We start from the raw sequence: 20,598 nt of genomic DNA, 5'->3' as shown, positions 1-20,598 counted from the left end.
TTCAACCAGCTCCTGACCCTCTCTGCCTTCTCATCCCGCCAGACAGGAGCTGCCCATTTAGTCTCATGTATCTACTTGAGCTAAGAAGTACACTCTTCACGAGTATCATTTTATGCCCCAAAGTCCAGTCTAATCTTTGTCTGAAGAGTTGGCCTCGGAAATGGCTTTAGTTTTGGGCTAACAGAGAGTCTGGGGGCCATGTCTTCTGGGGTCCCTCCAGTCTCAATCAAACCATTAATTCTGGTCTTTTTATTAGAATTTGAGTTTTGCACCCCACTTTTCTCCTTCTTAGGCTGTAATCTTTACGGGAGCAGATTGCCAGGCATTTTCTCCCCCGGAGCTGCTGAGTGGGTTTAAACCGTTGACCTTTCGGTTAGCAGCTGAGTGCTTAACCATTGTGCCCCACCAGGGCTCCTTACATATGATAGCAAATTAATAAAATGTTTAATAGAATTAAGAGAACCATGCTAAATTATTTCTGGATAAAATAATTATAAAGATAATTTCCTATTAAAATCAATCGTAATCTATCTGGAATCAGACGTAAAACAGATTACATTTTACAATTTAAGAAATTAATATTTATACACAAAGCTACCACTTGATCACTTAGAAAATTATTTTTCTGCATTTCTTCATTCTTTTCAAAAGCATTGCTTGTCTACTTGTAGCAAAGTGATTTCACCTCCTTTAATCTCAAACTGTATATCAAGGGCAACCTAGTACCAGGTGCTCTATAGTGTTTGTCTGACTCTGTACTGCACAGCTGACTTCTCTATGAATCTACTTTTTTCTATACACAGATGTTCTACCCAAAAAGGCTATTGCACACGCATGCACACACACACACACACACCCCTTCAGGATTTTTATAGGGGATTATGTGAGTTTGACTCTTGTCATGTCTAATCTAGTTCTTCCATTCATTCAGTCAATGTTTACCTGAGATGGGCCAGATTCTATGTTAGGTATTGAGGAGGGAGAGATGAACATGACTCAGTCCTGTATCTCACTGAGCTCTCAGCTTCATAAGATAAATAGAAAGCTAAATGGATATTTTTGTTAAATAAAGCTACATGCAGTCATAAAGATAAGTCTAGGAATCAGGGGCATCCTCAAAGATGGTCCCTCACACATCCTAGGTGTCTTAGACTGTGTTGTCTAGAGAAGCAAAACTAGTAACATGTATAAATACAGACAGATTTATATCAAGGAAATGGCTCATGTGGTTGTAGAAGCTGTAATATCCCAAGTTCATGGGTCACGATAGAGGCTTCTCCTAATTCACGTAGCTGCAAGGGCTGGCGAACCCAAGATCAGGAGGTCAAGGAGTAGGGCTCTTGCTTACAGGCTGTGAAGATTGATGAATCCCAAGATTGGCAAGCAAGATCTGCAGGTAAGCTGCTAGCTCAAGTCCCAGGAACCAGAGGTAAGATGAACAGGAACCAGTTGCAGGATCCAGAATGAGTAAAAGCTCCCGAATGTCCGCCCACCCTTGCAGGCCACACGCCCAAGGAAACTCCCTTTCAACTGATTGGCTACTCACAGCAGATCCCATTATGGGGGTGATCACATATAAAATCTCAACAGGGAAGTGATCACATATAAAATCTCAACAAGGAAGTGATCACAACATCATACAACTGCCAAAACACTGAGAATCATGGCCCAGCCAAGTTGACACACAATTTTAACCATCACACTGGGAATGGAAGTAGGGAAGATGCCCACTGAAACAACACCTTATCTCATCCCAAAGAATGAGAAGCTTCATGCTAGGAGGAGGAAGGGCATGCCAGGTAGAAGTCCCTTAACGTCACGTAAGGAAGTAGCTGGTGTGTGCAGGGGAAACTGGGAAAGATTATAAGCAGACCATTGGTGTGGTCACGTTTACATTTTACTGTGATGGCTGATGTTATGTGGCATGATGGATTCTACGTGCATGAGAAAAAACAGAATAGTGTAACATCTACTACCAGGAAGCTGTAGCTATCAAGAGGAAAATAAAAGGTTGAATAATACTTAGGAGTCAAAATTTTTAAGATTTGATGATTTTGTCATGCATTCAAAAATATGTTTTGAATACCTACTGACTTTCAGGTACTATCCTAAGTGCTGTGGATACAGCAGTTGGAAATGGAAAAGCAAAAACAAACAAACAAAAAACACCCACCCTCTTAGAGCTTTACATTCTAGTGGAGGAAGAGAGATATTAAGCAATAATAACAAAAAAGTAAATACATAATATGTCAGGTGGCGGATAAGTGCCATGAAGAAAATTAAAAATGATAAGGGGAATAGGAAATGATGAGGTGGATTGATTTATTTGTGGGGTCAGAGAACGACTTGATGTAAACTGATATTTGAGCAGAGGCCAGAATGAAGGGAGGGATGAACGTGAGGACAGGATGAAGGAGAAAAGAGGAAAGAATGCAGTGTGTTGAGTGGGTGCTTTTATATCCTGTTATTTGGTTACTAAAGATCACTGGGATAAAAGATATAGTTGGAAGTCAGTCATATCAATATCCTAATTTTGGCACATGCTATTGTGTTGCCTAAACCAGGCAACATCTGACCTGATGTCACACAGGTGGGAAAGACATCATGCTTTGGCATCAGGCAGTGATGAACCTCATCAGTAACTAAGAGTTGGTGACAAAACACAGACATAAACTCACATTTTTAAAAAAGTTTTTTTTTTTTTCTTTTACTGAAATGCAGCTTTACTTTTTAAAGCCAAATAGATTTGGCTTTAAAAATCTGTGGTTTGAATCATTCACAGAATTCATTAGAAGGAATATTTCAGAATTTCCTAAATTACATGGCCTGTGTACCACCACGGGCAACGTAGGATACCTCAGCGTGAGGAATAATTATTCTCATGAGGAATTCTCCTTGATGTCATCCTGGGGAGTCCCACTGTGTCCCCCAAATGCAGACAGAAGACAAGGACCACATAAAAGTATTTAAAAGAGCAAAATATTTACTTTTCTTATCAGGAGAGCCAGATTGAGGTCACTGCTTTGTGCCTCAGTTTATCCATGAATAAAATGGAAATTTTAATAGTGAGTTAATTCAGGGATATATATATAGATAGATAGATAGATATAGATATGTATATACATACATATTATGTGTTTAATAGTAAACTTTTTTTCCTTGATAGATTTCTGTGTCCCATACCCCTAACAGTGACATAAATTATAGACTGTACTATAAAGGTATCTTAACACAAATATCAAAAAAAAAAAAAGATGAGTCTAAGGTAAATCTTGAGCAACAAAGGATTGTTTTCATTTCGGAAAAATGTTTCCAACTCCCTAATAGCTTTTATGATTGCTTTGCAAAGTGGTTCAGTTATCAATGACCTTCTTCCTTGAAGACATTTTCATTTCTAACCTGAAATGACTAGTTTCTAAATAAAGAAAAGAACATACACATGAAAAATTAGAGGTGACTTATAGCTAATACATAAAAAGGATACCTGGCATTTAGAATAATCTTGTCAATTTTATGTCCAAATTATATCTTAATAACACTTCTCTCTTTACTATCACCAACTTAGTCTAACCTACAATCACGTCTAACTACTACAATAATCTCCTAATGGGGCCTTTGCCCCTTTTAAGTCATTCTACACACAGTAGTCAAAAGCAATCTTTTAAAAATCCAAATTGGATCACATTACCCACCCTTTATGTCCCAGTTAAAGCTCTTCCATGCTAAGCATTGCATTGCACTTAAATGAAATCCATACTCCTTACCTTGTCCCTCAAGATTCCACGTATTTCTTCAACCTCACCTCACACAACTCCCCCTTATTCCCTATACTCAAGCCCCAAGGCATCCTTTCATTTTTGCCAGCACATCTAGGACTTGCCTTAGAGTCTATGAACATCTGTCTCTTTCCTACCTTACATCTCCTGGACATGCTTGTTCCATAGACTGAAATGATCTTGTATCGTATCTTGTGATCTGCCTTTTTCTCACCCTTCACATCTCAGGTTAATATAATTTGTGGGGACTTCCTTAAAACCTGTCTAAATATTTTCTATCTCAGCATCTCAGGTGTGATGGTTAAGGCTGCACACGTCACCTTGGCTGGGCCATGATTCTCAGTGACTTGGCAGTTATGTAATGATGTAGTTTCACAGTTATATAATGATGCAATTTGGCAGTTACATAATGATGTAGTCATCCTCCATGATATGATCTGATGTGATCAGCCAGTCAGTTATAAGGGGAGTTTCCTTGGGGGAGTGGCCTGTATCCAACATATACATACAGACGTTCTGACAAAGTTCACTTGCTTGCTCTGGATCCTGCATCTGGCTTGTCATCATCTGACCTCCAGTTCTTAGGATTTGAGCCAATGGCCTTCTGTACTGCCTGCTGATCTCAGGATTTGTCAATTTCCATAGCCTGTGAGCCTGCAGCCTACCAGCTTACCTGCCAATCTTCGATTCATCAGCTTCCATAGCCTGTGACCCAGGGGCCTGCCATCTTACCTCCCAATCTTGGGTTTATCAGCCCCTGCAGCTACATGAGTCAGGAGAAGCCTCCAGCCTGATGCCTGGCCCATGGACTTGGGACTTGCCAGCCTCTACAACTGCCATTTCCTTAAGATAAATCGCTCTCTCCCTCTCTCTATATATATACATACATACACATATGTATATATCTATACACAAACACACACACATATATGTATATATGTGTGTGTGTGTATATATATAAATACACTTCACTGGTTTTGCTTCTCTAGAGAACTTAGCTTATGACACTGAGACCTAATAAAAAGTGAAATTCCTTTTATTCATTTGTTTTATTTCTATCCTCCCACTGAACAACAAACTCTAGAAGTTCTTGATTTCCCCATAAATGTAGACCCAAATCATAGAAAAGGACCAGGTTTACAGCAGGTGCTCAATAGATAGATTTTGATTAAATGAATGGCTAAATCAACTAATATACATACAAAAGCTGAAAACTAAGATTAAAGTCACTCAGCTTTGGTTTCTTTAAAATGGGTTCATTACTTGCTTGCGATGTATTTAATGTTTCTGGAGGTCAGATCACATTAAACAATTCTATTAACTAGTCTGGGGAGCAGATAGAGCACAATATTGGTACTAATTAAAAAATCATTAAACCTTAAATTGCATTCATATATTGAATGAGTATGTATTAAATAAAAACAGGGCAATACATTTGGCAATAATGAAGGACTCCATCATTTCCCTGTGGCTTGTCCATCAGCACCCAGTTCACTTCGCCATTTCTGGTATTAATGAGAAAGCTTATCAATACATAACATCTTGATGACTAAAACTAAAATCTATCCATTTGTTTCCTGAGTTCTCCAGTTAAGCATAAATTCCCTCCATCCACATTCTTCTTTAAATTTTGTTGGTCTTTTAATTAAAAAGGTAATAAAAATGGAAAAGTATGACAGAAAATTCATAAGTTCTATTTCAGTCATTAGTCTTAGCCTCCTCCATAAACCTTCACCTCAGCAGTATCAACTTTTATTCTTTTCTCCATTCATCCGTATCTTTCAAATTCTCCCAACTAAGGTTCAAAAATATAATTTTCTCCCTGATTAACATCTTGAAAAACTCTCCTAGCTCATTTGCTAGCTTCTTTTCTACAGATTTATTGTATTAATTTAGGTGTACTTATATATTATGTTATAAAACATTTGAAATCAACTTTTTCATTGGCGCATTGTTAATTACATTGGAAGATACTCAGGTCTCATGTTTTCTATGTATAATTTCAGGGCACCAAAGAATTCCATAAAATACGTTCATCTGTACTGGGCTTTGGTCTTCTCAGTGAAGCAGAGAAACCTTGCTCCCTGCCAATATACAGATAGCCAATAAACAAAGGTTAAGGATAGAGTGAGGTGAGTCAAGGATCCAAAACAATCACACTTCAGATAAACGTTGAGATCTGCATGTGTACATTCCACATGTCCATATTTTATGAGAGGCAGAGTGTTATTGTGTTATTGACAAAGGAGAACTAAAACAATTATTAACAAACAAAATTACTAGTCCTGGAGCTTGGGAAAACCTCCTAGGCTGTACGTCAACGTTCTCATCTGTTTCTCCTCATCCATCTCCTTACCAGAGCTGCTGCAGTGGGAGGGGTCAATGGGTCTTCCATTTTTATCTGAGCAGGCTATCGTTCGGAAGCGCACACCTTCTCCGCATTCTTTGGTGTCTCCTTGTACCCGCAATCCTCGCTGAGGCTCCCTTCTGCCTTCCGGAAGAATGCAATCTGACCAGTTTCCATAAGGTTGGGATATAAATACATCACAAGGGCACAGTTCCGTTTCAACTACAGGGTACAGGTCAGTATCCTGGCATTTCTCCTTCTTTCTGCTTTTCCCTGTTCCAATAAGAGATATGGATGTATTAATTTCATATCTGCTGTTTTATTAAAAGTTACTCACATTTTTGTAATTACAAGTTCGTAAAATATTAAACTTTAAATAAAATGAAGCCTTCTCTCTCTCCCCTCACCCTTTCTACCTATGGTTATCTTTCTACCTATATCTCTATCTCTTTTTTTGCCATGGGAGTAAATTCTTGGACAATGGAAGCATCTCTCAGTGAAACTGTGAAATCTTGCATCCATTTGCCTTGAAATTAATGGTTGACGAAGAAACAAAAGTATTAAGCAGTAATCTTTTTTTCTTTTCCAAGTAATTTTTTAAAAATAGAGTTTATTTGCTCAGTGAGGGCACTGGTGGTTCAGTAGTAGAATTCTTGTCTTCCACGCAGGAGACCGGGCTTAGAAACCTGGCCAATGAACTTTATGCATAGCCACCATCTGTCTGTCAATAGAGGCTTGTGTGTTGCTATGATGCTGAAGAGGTTTCAGGGGAGATTCCAGACTAAAATAGACTAGGAATAAAGGGCTAGCAATCTACTTCTGAAAGATCAGCCAATGAAAACCCTGTGGATCACAATGGTTTGACTAACACAGCTAACAACAACAACATTTATTCAAGAAACAAATTAATATTCTCCCAAAGAATGGCCCTGGGGTTGGGGTGGGAGTCACTGGAATGTAGTTGACAAAGTTGAATTCATTTTAAATTCTGCTATCAGGCAGCTGACAATTTCTGACACAAACAATAAATTCAAATAAACGTTCAAATCATGATGGATCATTTAAACTGAGAGAAAGCTATGACTTCCATTTTAAGAAACCCTTTTAACTTAAGTAGTCTAGAATGACTGTACCTCACCAAATGACTTTGACGGAACTTTTAGCTGAGATCCCAACTTTGAGTAATGACAATGACAGAATCATTTTTCACAGCTGTGAATATGTGATCATTTTTTTTAGTGGATTCAAGTCAGCCTGTAACTTGATTCAACTTTGCCACCAACATACTTCCTCTAGATTACTAAACTTTTTCCTAGATATAATAATTCCACATTTTATTTCCTCATTAGTGATTCATTAGCTAGAGTCTGGGCTAGTTATAAAAAAAAGCTGGCAGCTTTATTGGTTTATATTCAGTCTTTATGGCTGTTTTGGAAATGTCAGATCCAAGTTGCAGCATGGGCTACTTTTTCATTATCAGATGGTTTACATCACAAGAGTCTGATAATCATTGTAGGTAGATGATTGACTCTAGGGTTTGCCATAGTGCTTACGCCCCAGTAAATAAGAAAGATGCCTATAGAACCTGAAAGAACCTGAGAGTAGCTTCAGCCACACCTCTGTTCCTCTGGAAGGATGTATTCACTTCCCTCCACCATTAGGGACTCCTACTTGGAATAACCCTCCATTCTGACCTTGAGAATTTACTGGTTGAAATATATAGTAGCCCCCCTTCATCTGCCATTTCGTTCTCTGCAGTTTCAGTTACCCATGGTCAACCTTGGTCCGAAAGTGTTAAATGAGTACATAGCATGATGAAATCTTGCACAGTACTGCTCCGTCATTCACATAACTTTTATTATGGTATATTGTTATAATTGTTCTATTTTATTATTAGTTATTGTTGTTAATATCTTACTGTGCCTAATGTATAAATTGAACTTTATCATAGATACGTATAAATAAGACAAATTATAGTATATATATGGTTCAGTACTATCCTCAACTTCAGGCATCCACAGGAGGTCTTGGAATGTATCCCCTGGGATAAGGGAGGACCACTCTACAGGTAGTCCCCAGATTACAAATGAGTTCCATTCCTAAATCTGTCTTTAAGTGAAATTTGTATGTAAGCTGGAGCAGTTGGGTATGGTTCGTATCTAATGTTAGTCAAATGTTTGTCTCAGTATATAGTTTACCTTTCTTTGAATAAAAAACATTAAAGAAACACTTCCAGAAACACTAAAACATCTTTAACATAATAATACAGTAATAATAATAATAATGTTTTGATGCACATAGCAAATTAGCACCTGTTTATTATTATGTACTATTGTATGTACTTCAAATTTTTAATATAATAGGCTTTACTGTGATTGGTTGGTAACTATGGGTTGTACATACACTGGACATTCATAACCCGGGGACTGCTTGTATATTACAGGTGGTAACTGGCTCCTTCCTGTCAGCATTCAACATGCTCAAGTCTCTAGCTCTTCGCAGCCCCAAACTTCTCTAAAGTACCGTGGAGCCTCCCCAACACCATCTCTTCAAGTCCAACTCTCTTCTTTACCCATTTTAGCCTGAATTCTGAGTCTACCACTTTCCTGAAATCACTCTTGCCAAAGCTATAAAACAAAACAAACAAAATCCCAAGAATTATGTTATTCCTTATGTTTCATGATTTATTGCTCAGCACTGATCACATCTTCATTCTTTAAACACTGAGTTCCACGATATTGCACTTTTTGTTCTCTCACTCTCACACCATGCCCACACCACCTCCTTGGCCATACCTTACTTATTTATGTATTTATTTGGTGAATTCTTCTCCCTCTAGACCTTTCTTAACCGATGAGTTTCCTCAGGGTGCTGCCCTAGGTTCTTTTCTCTTCTGATCCTACACCCTCACCCACATCAAGAGTTTAAATTACCATCTGTATCTCTTAAATCCCAAATTATTATCTTCAGTCCAGATTTCTTTCCAAAGCTTCTGACTCACAGACTATAAATCTGCACCTAAAAGTCCAATAGAACACAACCTGGCAAAACCCCAACTCATCCTCTTTTCACCACAATCTTTCTTTCTCTTTCTGTATTTCTTAATTATACCAACATGGTCAAGTCGAAAACTGACACATCACACCTAACTCTTTCTATTGTGCCCCCGACATCTGCTTAATGACAAAGACATATAATTTCAAATTCCTAAATATATCCTGAATTAGTCCATTTATTTCCATTCCAACTTCTACCAACCATATTTAACTTCCACATCCAGAAATCTCCAGTCTAGATTTCTACCACATCTTGCTCTAAAATCTCATTGCCCCCATACCTCACTCCCTCCAATCTATTCTTCATACTGTAGTCAGAGCCAGCTTTCAAAGACATAAATTTGATCACATTACTTGTATACATAAAATTCTTGAGTAACTTCCCAAAGTTCATGGAATGAAGTCCAGACTCCTTACCATGGTCCTCAAGGAACTGAGCCCTTAGTATCTGGCCCCTGCCTACACTGTACCACACTGCTTCTGGTGTGTTACAATCCAGCCATGCCTAGAATCTTTCATTTCCTAGAAATTACATGTTTGTCTCCTGGCTTTTGAATGTGCTACTCCAGACATTATTACCAGTTCTACTCTCCCTCCTTAGCTTAGTTAATGCCTACTTGTCCTTCAGACCCAAGCTAATAGATCTAGAAAGCTTTCCTTGAACTCACTCACCTACATTGTGGGATTGGAAGGTGTGCTCTTCTTTTGTATTTGCATGACTTGTGATAAGCAGGATAATGGCTCCCCAAGGATGTCCAGTTCCTAATCCCTAGAACCTGTGAATATGTTAGTTTACATGGCAATAGGGATTTAGGAGATATGATTAAGATTATGGAAATGGGGAGATTATCTTGTATTTTTCAGGTGGAAAACCTAATCACAGGTTCTTCAAATGGGAGAATTTTTCCTTGCTGAATAGAGCAAAAGAGAGATATGGCTATGAAAGAATGATCAGAGAGATGCAATGCAGCTAACTTTGAAGACGAAGGAAAAGGGCCACAAGCCAAGGAATGTGGATGGCCTCTAGAAGCTGGAAAAGATAAGGAAATAGATTCTTCCTTACATTCCTAGAAAGAAATGTAGTCCTGCCAATACCATGCTTTTAGCCTAATGAGACATGTATCAGACTTCTGACTTGATAAGTGTAAAAGAACAAATTTGGGTGTATTGTGCCACCAAGTTTCTGGTAATTTGTTACAGCAGCAATAATAAACTAATATAACACCTTATACAACACTTATTATAACAAGTACTACACTGCATTGTAATTGTCTGTAATAAAAATCTGTCTTTATCTCTCATTAGACTATAAAACTCCTTTAAGTTAGGATCATGTTCATCTATTGCCTTGTGATATTCCCAAGGACTACCATATATAAATGTTAAACAAAAAATGTTTATTGAATAGTTGAGAAAAGGAAGTTAAAAAAAGAAGAAAGGAGAAGGGAAAGAGGGAGGAAAAAAGAGAAAGAGCAAGAGGAGGAAAAAATGTTCATCTACAAGGCAACTTAAAGTTACTGGTAGTACAAATATTCTGTCTTCTACACCTGTGTTATCCATCTTAATTATATGGCATCGCGGTTCAAAGAAGGATTATAAGCAAGTTAGTTAATGCAGAAATCGTTCTCACAATACGAAACAAATTATCAGTGGTTCTCTACTTTGATTACATTTTAATCAAAATCAGCATTAATTTTTGAATTCAGAACCAGCTACTGCTAAAACAATCAATACCTAGTACAATCCTAAAGATATGTACACTTTTCCTGTCAAAAAGAAATTTATGGCTGATCCCACAAAAACCACAAAACTACTAGTGAATATTAAATGTGTATATGTTAGCTTGTAACAGTTATTCCATTCCTTTAATAATACATAATTTTTAATAACCCAGATAGATTTTTTATCTTATGGATTATTTTGAGCACTGTATAAATAGTTTATCTAATTGTCAGTTACTCTAAAACCTGTGATGATCTCCAGGGCTGATTTTGGTATAACACAAGGAACACCCAGACAGCGAATTAAAGTGTCTTGGTAAAAATGAAAATAAATAAATAAAAAGCAAAACACCTAGATGGCCTCCCTATGCAATGGAGTGGTTTGTATGTGTGTCTATGTGCCTGTGTGTGAGTGAGTGAGTGTGAGTGTGTGTGTGTGTGTGTGTGTGTGTGTGTGTGTGTGTGTGTTGAAGACAGAAAGAGTTAGGTGGTCTTAGAGTCTAAATCTATCCATTTACCGCCATGTATGTTAGAAGGGAGAAGGGAAGGAGCAAATAAGAGAAAGAGAGAAAGACAGGAGGAAAGAAAGAAAATGTTCGTCTACAAGGGTCTTAAAACCAAGAGAATTAGCACTTGAACTGCTCATGAAAACAAGCGGTCATTTGTGCTTAATTCTTCAAGGATGTCAATGCCAATCTTATTATTTCAATGATTATTTTGGCATTTTTCCTTTGGTTCTCAATTCTCCAAATTAAGTTTTCCTACATATACAAATACACACACAGTTAAGAGAAGGTCTGGCAGATTTATCTAGACAAGCAGTAAAATATACTATTGCATCAATTATTTGTACAGTGTAGGCAAAAATTGTTCTAGGACCTTAATTTCTTTAATTTTCATTAATTTTGCAGATCTAAACATAACTGATAATTAATAATATTACTACAAAAGGAAATTTTATATATGCAGTGTGATTTTTGCCACACACTACTATAATTTTAAAATATCAAATTTCTTCTAAGATAATGGCAAAAGACAATGGTATAGGTTATACTTGTCTTTGATGATCTTTCCAAATCAGTGATGGTTTGCTTTCAAGTTTGCTGAGATGCTGGCATGAAAAACCACCAGAAAATCTGTCATCAACTACTCAAAAGAAGATGGGTAAATTGACTTTTATGACTACAAAGATTATAACACCACATAGAGAGGAACTTTGTAGCTATAAAATGATTTACATCTTTCATTCATTTTACAAATATTAACTGAGGACATATTATATGCCAAGTAGATGTACTAAGGATACATTTGTTATTGTTGTGTTGTTGACTTGATTCCAAGTCATAGTGACCCTATATGAAGAACTGCTGCATAGGGTTTCCTAGGCTGTAATCTTTACAGGAGCAGACTGCCAGGCCTTTTCTCCCAGGGAACCGGTGGGGGGTTCAAACTGCCAACCCTTCAGACAGCAGCCGAGTGCTTAACCATTTGGCAACCAGGGCTCCTTAAAAATACATAGCAGAGGGGGAAAAAAGGCAAAACAAACAAATGTAACAAAAATTCCTGTTCTTCTGAAGTTTATATTCTACTTGGGAGGTTCAGAGGTCCACAACTCGTCGCACAAGACCTGTAAGTAAAAGGCATACCCTACCTATGAGGTGCCGCTGCCTACTCCGGGTTGTTTCACAGTTCGCTGAGCAGGGCGTGAACTTGGACCAGGTAGTGAAGATGCAGTCCTCCCGACATGGGACTGTGCATTCTTGCACAAGGGGAGGCATGCCATTTGTCTGCTTGAGGCACTCCATCATTTCTGCCAACTGGTTGTCATCAGAAACACAAGAGACAGCTAAAAAGAGCACAGATTCTTTTGTTATTTTGATTAAATCATTCAGCTGCTGGTTCTTTGATAAAATAGCAGAATGTTTGAAAATTTGGTTATCCTTGTGATTGCACAAGGTGTTCAACATAGCTAACTTTATTTCTTTCTGGAAATTACATTTTTATTGTTGCCATTGGAGGTATTTGAGGATTTAATTGGTTTTCATTATTAACTTAAGCCCTGCATTGACAGCAAACAAAGTAACTTCCAGAAATTTATTACATGTCCTGTTTCTGAGCATCTGATCTCCAGCAGTTATATAAAACTAGGAAGGATAATCTGTAAGAGTTTAAGATGAGGACAAAAAGGACAAAAACATTCACAAACCATATGACCTATCCCTGGATTTGATTTTTGTGTGTTTGCCTGTTTTAATGGCACTTACAGACATGGTTCTATTTTCAATTCACAGTCAGTATTTAAGGAATTTATGTTAGAATTTTTTAATCTTTTTTTTTATGCACAAGCATAATGTAGCCAAATAATTCCAATTACAAATACCCTACCAGCTGCAGATAACTCTTTAAACTTTCTCTCACATACTTTTTCAATTAGAATGTCCCTAGTCATAAGATAAAATAACTAATAATCTTGAGGCAATATATTTATGAAATTTCAATTTTTTTATTTGATTCTTTGGACTAATGCCACTTCTTTTATTTAATCATGAGTGCATGATATTTTCTGTGAATCTTTTATTCACTCTGATTAATTTCGGGCTCCCTGAGGATGTACCTTCACATTTACTTTCTCTAGACCAGTGTTTCTCAACCTCAGCACTGTTGACATTTGATATTGGATAATTGCGGGTGGTATGGGTTTGTCTTGTGCATTTGTGCGTTGTAGAGTATTTAGCAGAATCCCTGTCCCTACCCATTAGATGCCAGTAGCCACCACACCCAGGGCTGCGACAACCAAAAACGTCTCCAGACATTGACAAATGTTCCCTGGGGAAGACTACTGCTCTAGACTGATTCCTAACCAGGGTGCCTATGAGAATATACAGGTTCCACAGCATCTCTCCAGACCTACTGCATCAGCACCTCTGGAGGAGAAGTCCAGGAATGTTTTTGTCTTTAAGTATTCCAGGTGAATCTGACCCAGTCTGTCCCCTGGCCACTAACATTGGGCATGGTGCTTTTGGACACGGTGTGTATTAATGGATATTTCTAAGTTCGTTACCCTAAAGAATCTACAGCTAGGGATCATTTTTATCATAGCTATTGAAAACTATCATGTTACAGGGAATAATGAGACCACAGCTTAGGCTCAACACTGTTGATGACTCCTTATGCAAACTTTCCTAAGACAGGGTGAGTGTACATAGGGCTTCCTGTGAGTTGTTCATTCTTCTTTTATTCTAAATTCCTTTCTTTATTCTGAGCGTAACAGAGAACACGTTTATCCAAATACCATAAATCTAACTTTTTTAGAACTGGTGGAAGCCAAACTCATGTAATATTTTAGGATGAAGGAATTAGCTAAGATGACAATAGAAGGGCACATAACACTTCTAGTCTGTAAATCTGCTTCACAGCTGGTGGGACTATCCATTCATTTTGAATTTTTTTTTTTTAATCCATATTCTAGGGACAAAATCCATTGCACAACAAGCCAACATCGACTGCATTTTCTTTGTTGGAATATTACAGTCATTAATGATGAATACAGCAATATACTTTATCTTAAGTAGGGTACAAGCCCATGCTATTTGATTTTCCTGTTTAGATAACCAATTTGAAGTCAATTTAGAGGATTTTCATCTTGCCAAGAATTTTTTTTCCACTATCACAATGTACTGAATAACATGAAAGAGGAATTTTAAAATACTTTTTAAAAGCACGGCTATTTGAAATTTGAACTTCTAAATGAATACAAAGATTTTTTCCAATGACAATAAATCATTTAGAATATTTTAATTCATTTTTCTATCATTCCTTCTGAATAAGTTTAGATGACGATGATAAAACACAAACTCAATGTTATTTTGAAGTTTTACAAACTACTTAAATTAGAATACCCTGGATTTATGAAAGTCTACATTGCAAACTTGAACTTTTTGCATTAATGAAGAAAAGTAGAAGAAATTGAGAAAGAATAGCTGCAGCGCATGATGCAGTTCACAGACACTGCAATCATACAGCATGAGTGCAAATTCCAATGCCAAATACCTAGGGATTATATCAACTGGAATAAGTTACTTAGATTCTTCATGCTTTAGTCTCCTTATCTTTAAAATGGGTATAATAAGAGAATTCTTAAAACAGTGTCTGGTACACACTAAAGGGTCAATAAATGCTATTAATTATTATAATTATCCTTTATAGTTGTTTTTGAATACAAGCCAGCTCATAGTTCTCCAGGCATTTATCCATGACACACTATCATTCTCCACACAATATTGGTTCCTTGTTCAATCTCAGAGTCCAAAGGATAAAGTTGAGGAGAAAACCTTGGTTGAATTGTCTCCTAATTCTGGCACTACATTCATAATCACCATTAATGAACTGATAGATTGGACACACCCTAAATACATTTACTACATTAACAGGGTTGTGCAGAGCAAATCAGACCCATAACTCCTGTAGAATCTGGTTAGTAGCACTGTCTAACAAAGACATTAGAGGTCTCTAAGGGGCACAGAAATCACACAAAGATGTCGCATGCAGTTTGACAATAGCCATATTAGCCTGAGGACCACTGCTCTCTATGGACACTGAGGATCTTTTATTGGTAACCCACGGGTGAGCGGCAACTGACACACTACAGATCATGCAATCATCAGTTTAGACCAGGACTTATGGTTCTCAGATTTCTTCAAGTTCAGGAATCTAATTTCTTTTCAAGTGTGGAAAGAATCACTACAAATGAAGCCATTATAGAGAATTGATCTGTCAGACTGCTGCTATTTAGTTGAACTCAGTCTGGGTCCCTTAGATCATAGCAAATCATTTGCAGGCTACAATCTAGAGAAAATATTTCTCTTTTGGTGCCTTCTTTTTCTTTTCAACTTCTCCACCTTAGGCACTCAAACCTGCAAGTACACTAGCTACCCAATGCATTATTTCTCTGAGGAAACCCGGTGCCATAACTGCCCTGCCTCTAAGCAGATCCATAAGGGGTATTTCAAGTACTGCACTATCCGACCAGAGGGAAGGTTCTTTTCCATTAGGAAAGGGCAAGGGCAGTTATTTCTGACCCTTTCTTCCAAATATCTCTATCTGGGCAGAACTGCTTGAGTGGCAGTTCCATGCTTAATGGTTAATTATATTTCATTTATTACTCTTAGAATATTACAGTCTTCACTGGGGGAAAATTTTATTCCCAGATAAAATTATTCCAAATAGCTCTAGCGGGACCTCATTGTTCAGCATTATCGGAGTCACAGCTATCAGAAGCTCTGGGCATACGGCCCTCAGAGTAGCTGCCTGGGACAACCGGACATCCTTGTTCAGTAACGAAGGAGAAGCAGGTTTCTGAGCCCAGCAGCTCAGACAAGGGCTCTCTGGTAAGAGCAGTTGTCTGGCCAATGGGTATGGTAGGGTGACCTAGAACCCGCCAAATAATCTCTTTAATGTCCAAGGTCACATCGCTCTATTCATAGTGCCTAGCAATGTACATGACACATGGAATTGACTTTAGGCACTTCATTTTTCTCTTAATTACTACATAAAGTGAGACTTGGCAATAAGGGAGTTTGGAGTGGGGAGAAGAGTTACTAATTGTTTTCCCTTGTTATCTGATATTTTTCAGTGTTAGCAGTATGAAAAGGAATGTTATGGCATGAAATGTAAAATTATCTGAGAACTCAGCAAAAGAAACCAAGCAAGGGTCTATATGAATTCTCACTGTGTCTGACAGTTAATTTTTTTTTTTTTTAAGAACTGCCATTAATGTGAAATGGTCAGGCAGCCTTCTTAGGCTTAAATGATGACTAAAATCAGCAGATTATTAACTATGACTAAATGGTTGGTGTTTCTGCCCCCTGTCACCTCTAAATTCCAACAGTCAGACACGCTGTGATAAGTTTTTCTTCTTTTCAATTATGATATAAACAAGGCAAGGGTTAGTGGCTTCATGATAAGAAATGATAATGTCCTGCCAGGGAAGACCAAATAAGTGGTGAAGGCTGCTACCTCAGATCTGTCAGTGCTCATCACCTTCACCAAGGACACCCAAATTACTTTCCAGAAGCTGCTTCTGACCAGAGTTCAACTCTAATAGTTGAAGAGAAAGGGCAGAAAGAATTTCTTTCAAGAGGTCATGATTTCCCAGAAGTGGGGGTGGCATACTAGAAAACTAGAAGGGCTCTATCAATGTAAGACTCGCCGTCCTGCAATAGCAAGCGGCTTCAATTCAGGAGCAGTGCTCAATTTGAATGCACATTCAGGAACCACGATGGTGGGCAACAACTGCTCGGACTGGCAAACATTTACACGACAAGCTCTGGAAGTCAGTGGCTGCCCTAGTGGCCTGGGATACAGAAGTGAAAGAAAAAACTTTCATGGAAATAACATTTCAACACACTCAAGGGGCTGCCAGAGCACACTGCTGGGGCCTTAGCCCCAGGGAAGCGAGAGAAGTCTTCCTGTAAATGGACACCCAAAGGATGCTTAGGAAGGGTCCAGGGGAAACCGCATGAGCCAGCGTGAGCTTGGAACACCTTGACATACGTGCAGAGAAATAAACACTGTGATTGGCTGCCCTCCTTCCCTTGCAATTTACTCTGGAAGACCCTCAAGGAGATGGACTGACAACGGTGGCTGCAACAATGGGCTCAAACGTAGCAAAGACTGTGAGGATGGCGCAGGACCGGGCAGTGTTTTGTTCTCTCGTACATACGGTTGCTATGAGTTGGAACCAATCGGACAGCACCTAACAACAACAGGAGCTTTTATTTCACCCTTCACAGGGCTCATACACTTAAAATTACAGGTTCAGCGTCTGCATAGCGAGGTCACTACTTTAATAACCCTACCCTAGGCTGCTCCTAACGTGTGGGTGTGGGTCAGTTATCAGTTAAGTTTGTGTTAGACCATAGACTACAATTTTACAGAGTTAAAATTTATAAATCAAATTAATAAATGTGTAATAATGCCAGTTCTATTCTCCAGCTTTAACAGATAAATCTTGCTAATGACTTGGAAAGCCAGGTCCCAGTGTAGAACTCTGGGATGACATGGGGTTCGGGTTGGGCTGCGGCTGTGCAGGGTTTATCATCCCCAGCCCTGAGTCCCTGGCCTGCCCCCCTCTCTTCTCACTCCAGCTCGATTCTGCATCAGGAGGGGGCAAGCTCAAGTGAGCAGACTCTGCAGGGCTCTACCCCCCAAGCTGAATTCCCAAATCATCCACCTCCTGGCCATCCCTTAGGCCTGAGTATACATGTCTCAGTTCTTAAGGCTGCCATAACAAAATACCACAAAGTGGGTATTTAATCACACAGTTCTGGAGGTTGGAAGTCTGAATTCAGGGTGACAGCAGGCCCATGCTCTCTCTCTGTCAGCTCTAGGGGAAGATCATCCCTTGTCTCCTTTAGCTTCTGGCTTGTAGATCCTCACATGGTGTCTTCCTCTGTGCATGACCTTGTTTCATTGTCTCTTCTCCCCTTTTATTAGATACCACTCAGAAGGGATTAGGATTAGGATCCACCCTACTCCTATATGACCTTGTTTAACTTAACTGCCAACAAAAGGAAAAACCCTATTTTCAAACAAGGTCACATTCACAAGTATATGGGTTAGGATTTCAACATATCTTTTTGGTGGAGATGATGCTTCTGTGACACTATACAAAACAATGCAATCATCCTTCCTCGAAGGTCTGACTCAGGAAGGAGGCCTCCACAAGTCCAGGAAGCTGGCTCAGAGACCCTGGGCAAGGAATTCCAGGATGCTGAGTGCTGGGCAGAGTTTAGATAGGGGCCTGGGTAGGGTAGTATGGATATTAATGGGGCTTCCATCTGCCTCACAGGTTCCACCCATGGGAAGAAACACAGCTGGAAGAAGGCCACAGCAGGGCCTCTAGGGCACAGAGGCCAGGCCAGGGCGCCTCTTGCAACATTTACGATCAGAACTGCAGTATGCTCCAATGTGCAAGGAAAAGATAGCTTCTGTATTTCATTATGGACTGCTGCAATCTTCTTAAGAGCTCCCGTCCTGCTAGGTGAACAGGAAAGTTAAAGATGCTAATTAATGTTATTTCAGTTTTGGCCATCTTCATTAGTTTTCTTTCTGTTTAAACAGTTCTTTTCAGGTAAATGCGCAGTCACTTTTTTCAACCATTTTCCCTTCTTCTCCCCATGTTGGCATCTGAGTGTCTGTGGCAGCCAGCAGAGGCCTCCCATCTTCGTGAAGCCTCTGCAATAATAGTGACCATTGCTCCCTTGATGATTACCTATCTGGTGACATTCATTGCTAACATCTCAGGCTCAAGAACTCACTATCGATTCCCACTCAGTCTGATCAGGGACCCATTGTCCTACAGCTGTCTTAGTCCCACCCTGCCTCGACAGCTGCTGGTGGGGCCTATCCTGCTGAGGCCTGGATTTGATTCCCATATGATCAGTGACCCAGGAGGTCCGGAGTATGTTCTCCTGTTAAGCCTGCTAGACAACAATATGGGCTACTTACACACCCTCCTCAGGGCATGTGGGAACTTGTGGAGACTCTCAATGGCACAGGGAACTCAGGGAGCATTAGGGGCGGGGGGGAGGGGGTGGTAACCGAAGTCCTCCTTCTGCCTAGTCACCTCAGGTCACAGATCACTAATGAGACCCATCCCATGTTGGACTGAGGGCCTCCTGTGGGGCAGTCTCTTCCTAGAGTTCTAAACAAGACATGGAGCACCAATCATTAAGCTTTTTACTTTTTCCTTGGCCAGACTCTCCACATCTAGGACATGAGCCCTGAGTAAGGGGAAGCCAGGACACATATTCCTTCTGCTCCACTTCCCCCTCCCTCAGGGGACTCTTTCCTTCCCCTCATCTACTCTGGTAAGAAGAGGAGAACTTTTCATTCTTCCTGTCTCCAAAGGGGTTCTCCTGCATCACATTCATCCCCTTCCTGAGGTGGCATTTGCCTGTCCCTTTGCCTGAAGCCATAATGGCAGACAGGGTTCCAAGACAGAAATCTGATTGGAATTACAATATGAATTAAGAAGGATTTAAAAATACATAGATACGCTTTACCACTAGATTCTGAGGCTCAAGAAAGTTGAACTTGTGACTTTTTTTACTGACGTGTCCCTTGTACTGAGGTGTCCATTGCTGTCACACATAGTGACTCTCTACAGGACAGAGCAGAATCGCCCCAAAGGGTTTCCAAGGCTGTAATCTCTATGGAAGCAAACTGCCACTTCTTTGTCCCAAGGAGCGACTGGTGGGTTCAAACTGCCGACTGCTGACTTCTGGTTAGCAGCTGTCTTAGACATCTAGTGCTGTTACGATAGAAATACCACAAGTGGATGGCTTTAACAAACAGAAATTTATTTCTTCACAGTAAAGTAGGCTAAAAGTCCAAATTCAGGACGTCAGCTCCAGGGGAAGGCTTTCTCTCTCTGTTGGCCTTCTCATCAATGTTCCCCCAGACTAGGAGCTTCTCCGCACGGGGACCCCAGGTCCAAAGGACACACTCTGCTCCTGGCACTGCTTTCTGGGTGGTATGAGGTCCCCCTGTCTCTCTGCTCACTACTCTCTTTTATATCTCAAGAGACTGCCTCAGGATACAATCCAATCTTGTAGATTGAGTCTTGCCTCACTAACACAACTGCTGCCCATCCTCCCTCATTAACATCATTGAGGCAGGATTTACAACATATAGGA

At 39.4% G+C, this 20,598-nt stretch overlaps 1 protein-coding gene across 1 annotated transcript in view; it reads right to left on the bottom strand.

The window, feature by feature from the left end:
* The window catches only part of THSD7B (thrombospondin type 1 domain containing 7B), a 1,037,490-nt gene that overhangs the window by 266,681 nt on the left and 750,211 nt on the right, over positions 1–20,598 (bottom strand). Inside the window, exons 13-14 of the mRNA XM_023730207.1 lie at positions 12,552–12,746; positions 6,133–6,396 (exon numbers count right to left, since the gene is read on the bottom strand). Coding sequence (XP_023585975.1) covers positions 6,133–6,396; positions 12,552–12,746 — 459 coding nt within the window. The remainder of the gene's footprint in view (positions 1–6,132; positions 6,397–12,551; positions 12,747–20,598) is intronic.

The sequence above is a fragment of the Trichechus manatus genome, unplaced genomic scaffold (genome assembly GCF_000243295.1).
Source record: "Trichechus manatus latirostris isolate Lorelei unplaced genomic scaffold, TriManLat1.0 scaffold00033, whole genome shotgun sequence".
NCBI classification, from domain to species: Eukaryota; Metazoa; Chordata; class Mammalia; order Sirenia; family Trichechidae; genus Trichechus; species Trichechus manatus.
Note: the sequence above shows the minus strand (reverse complement) of the source record. Positions and strands in the feature narration are given on the sequence as shown.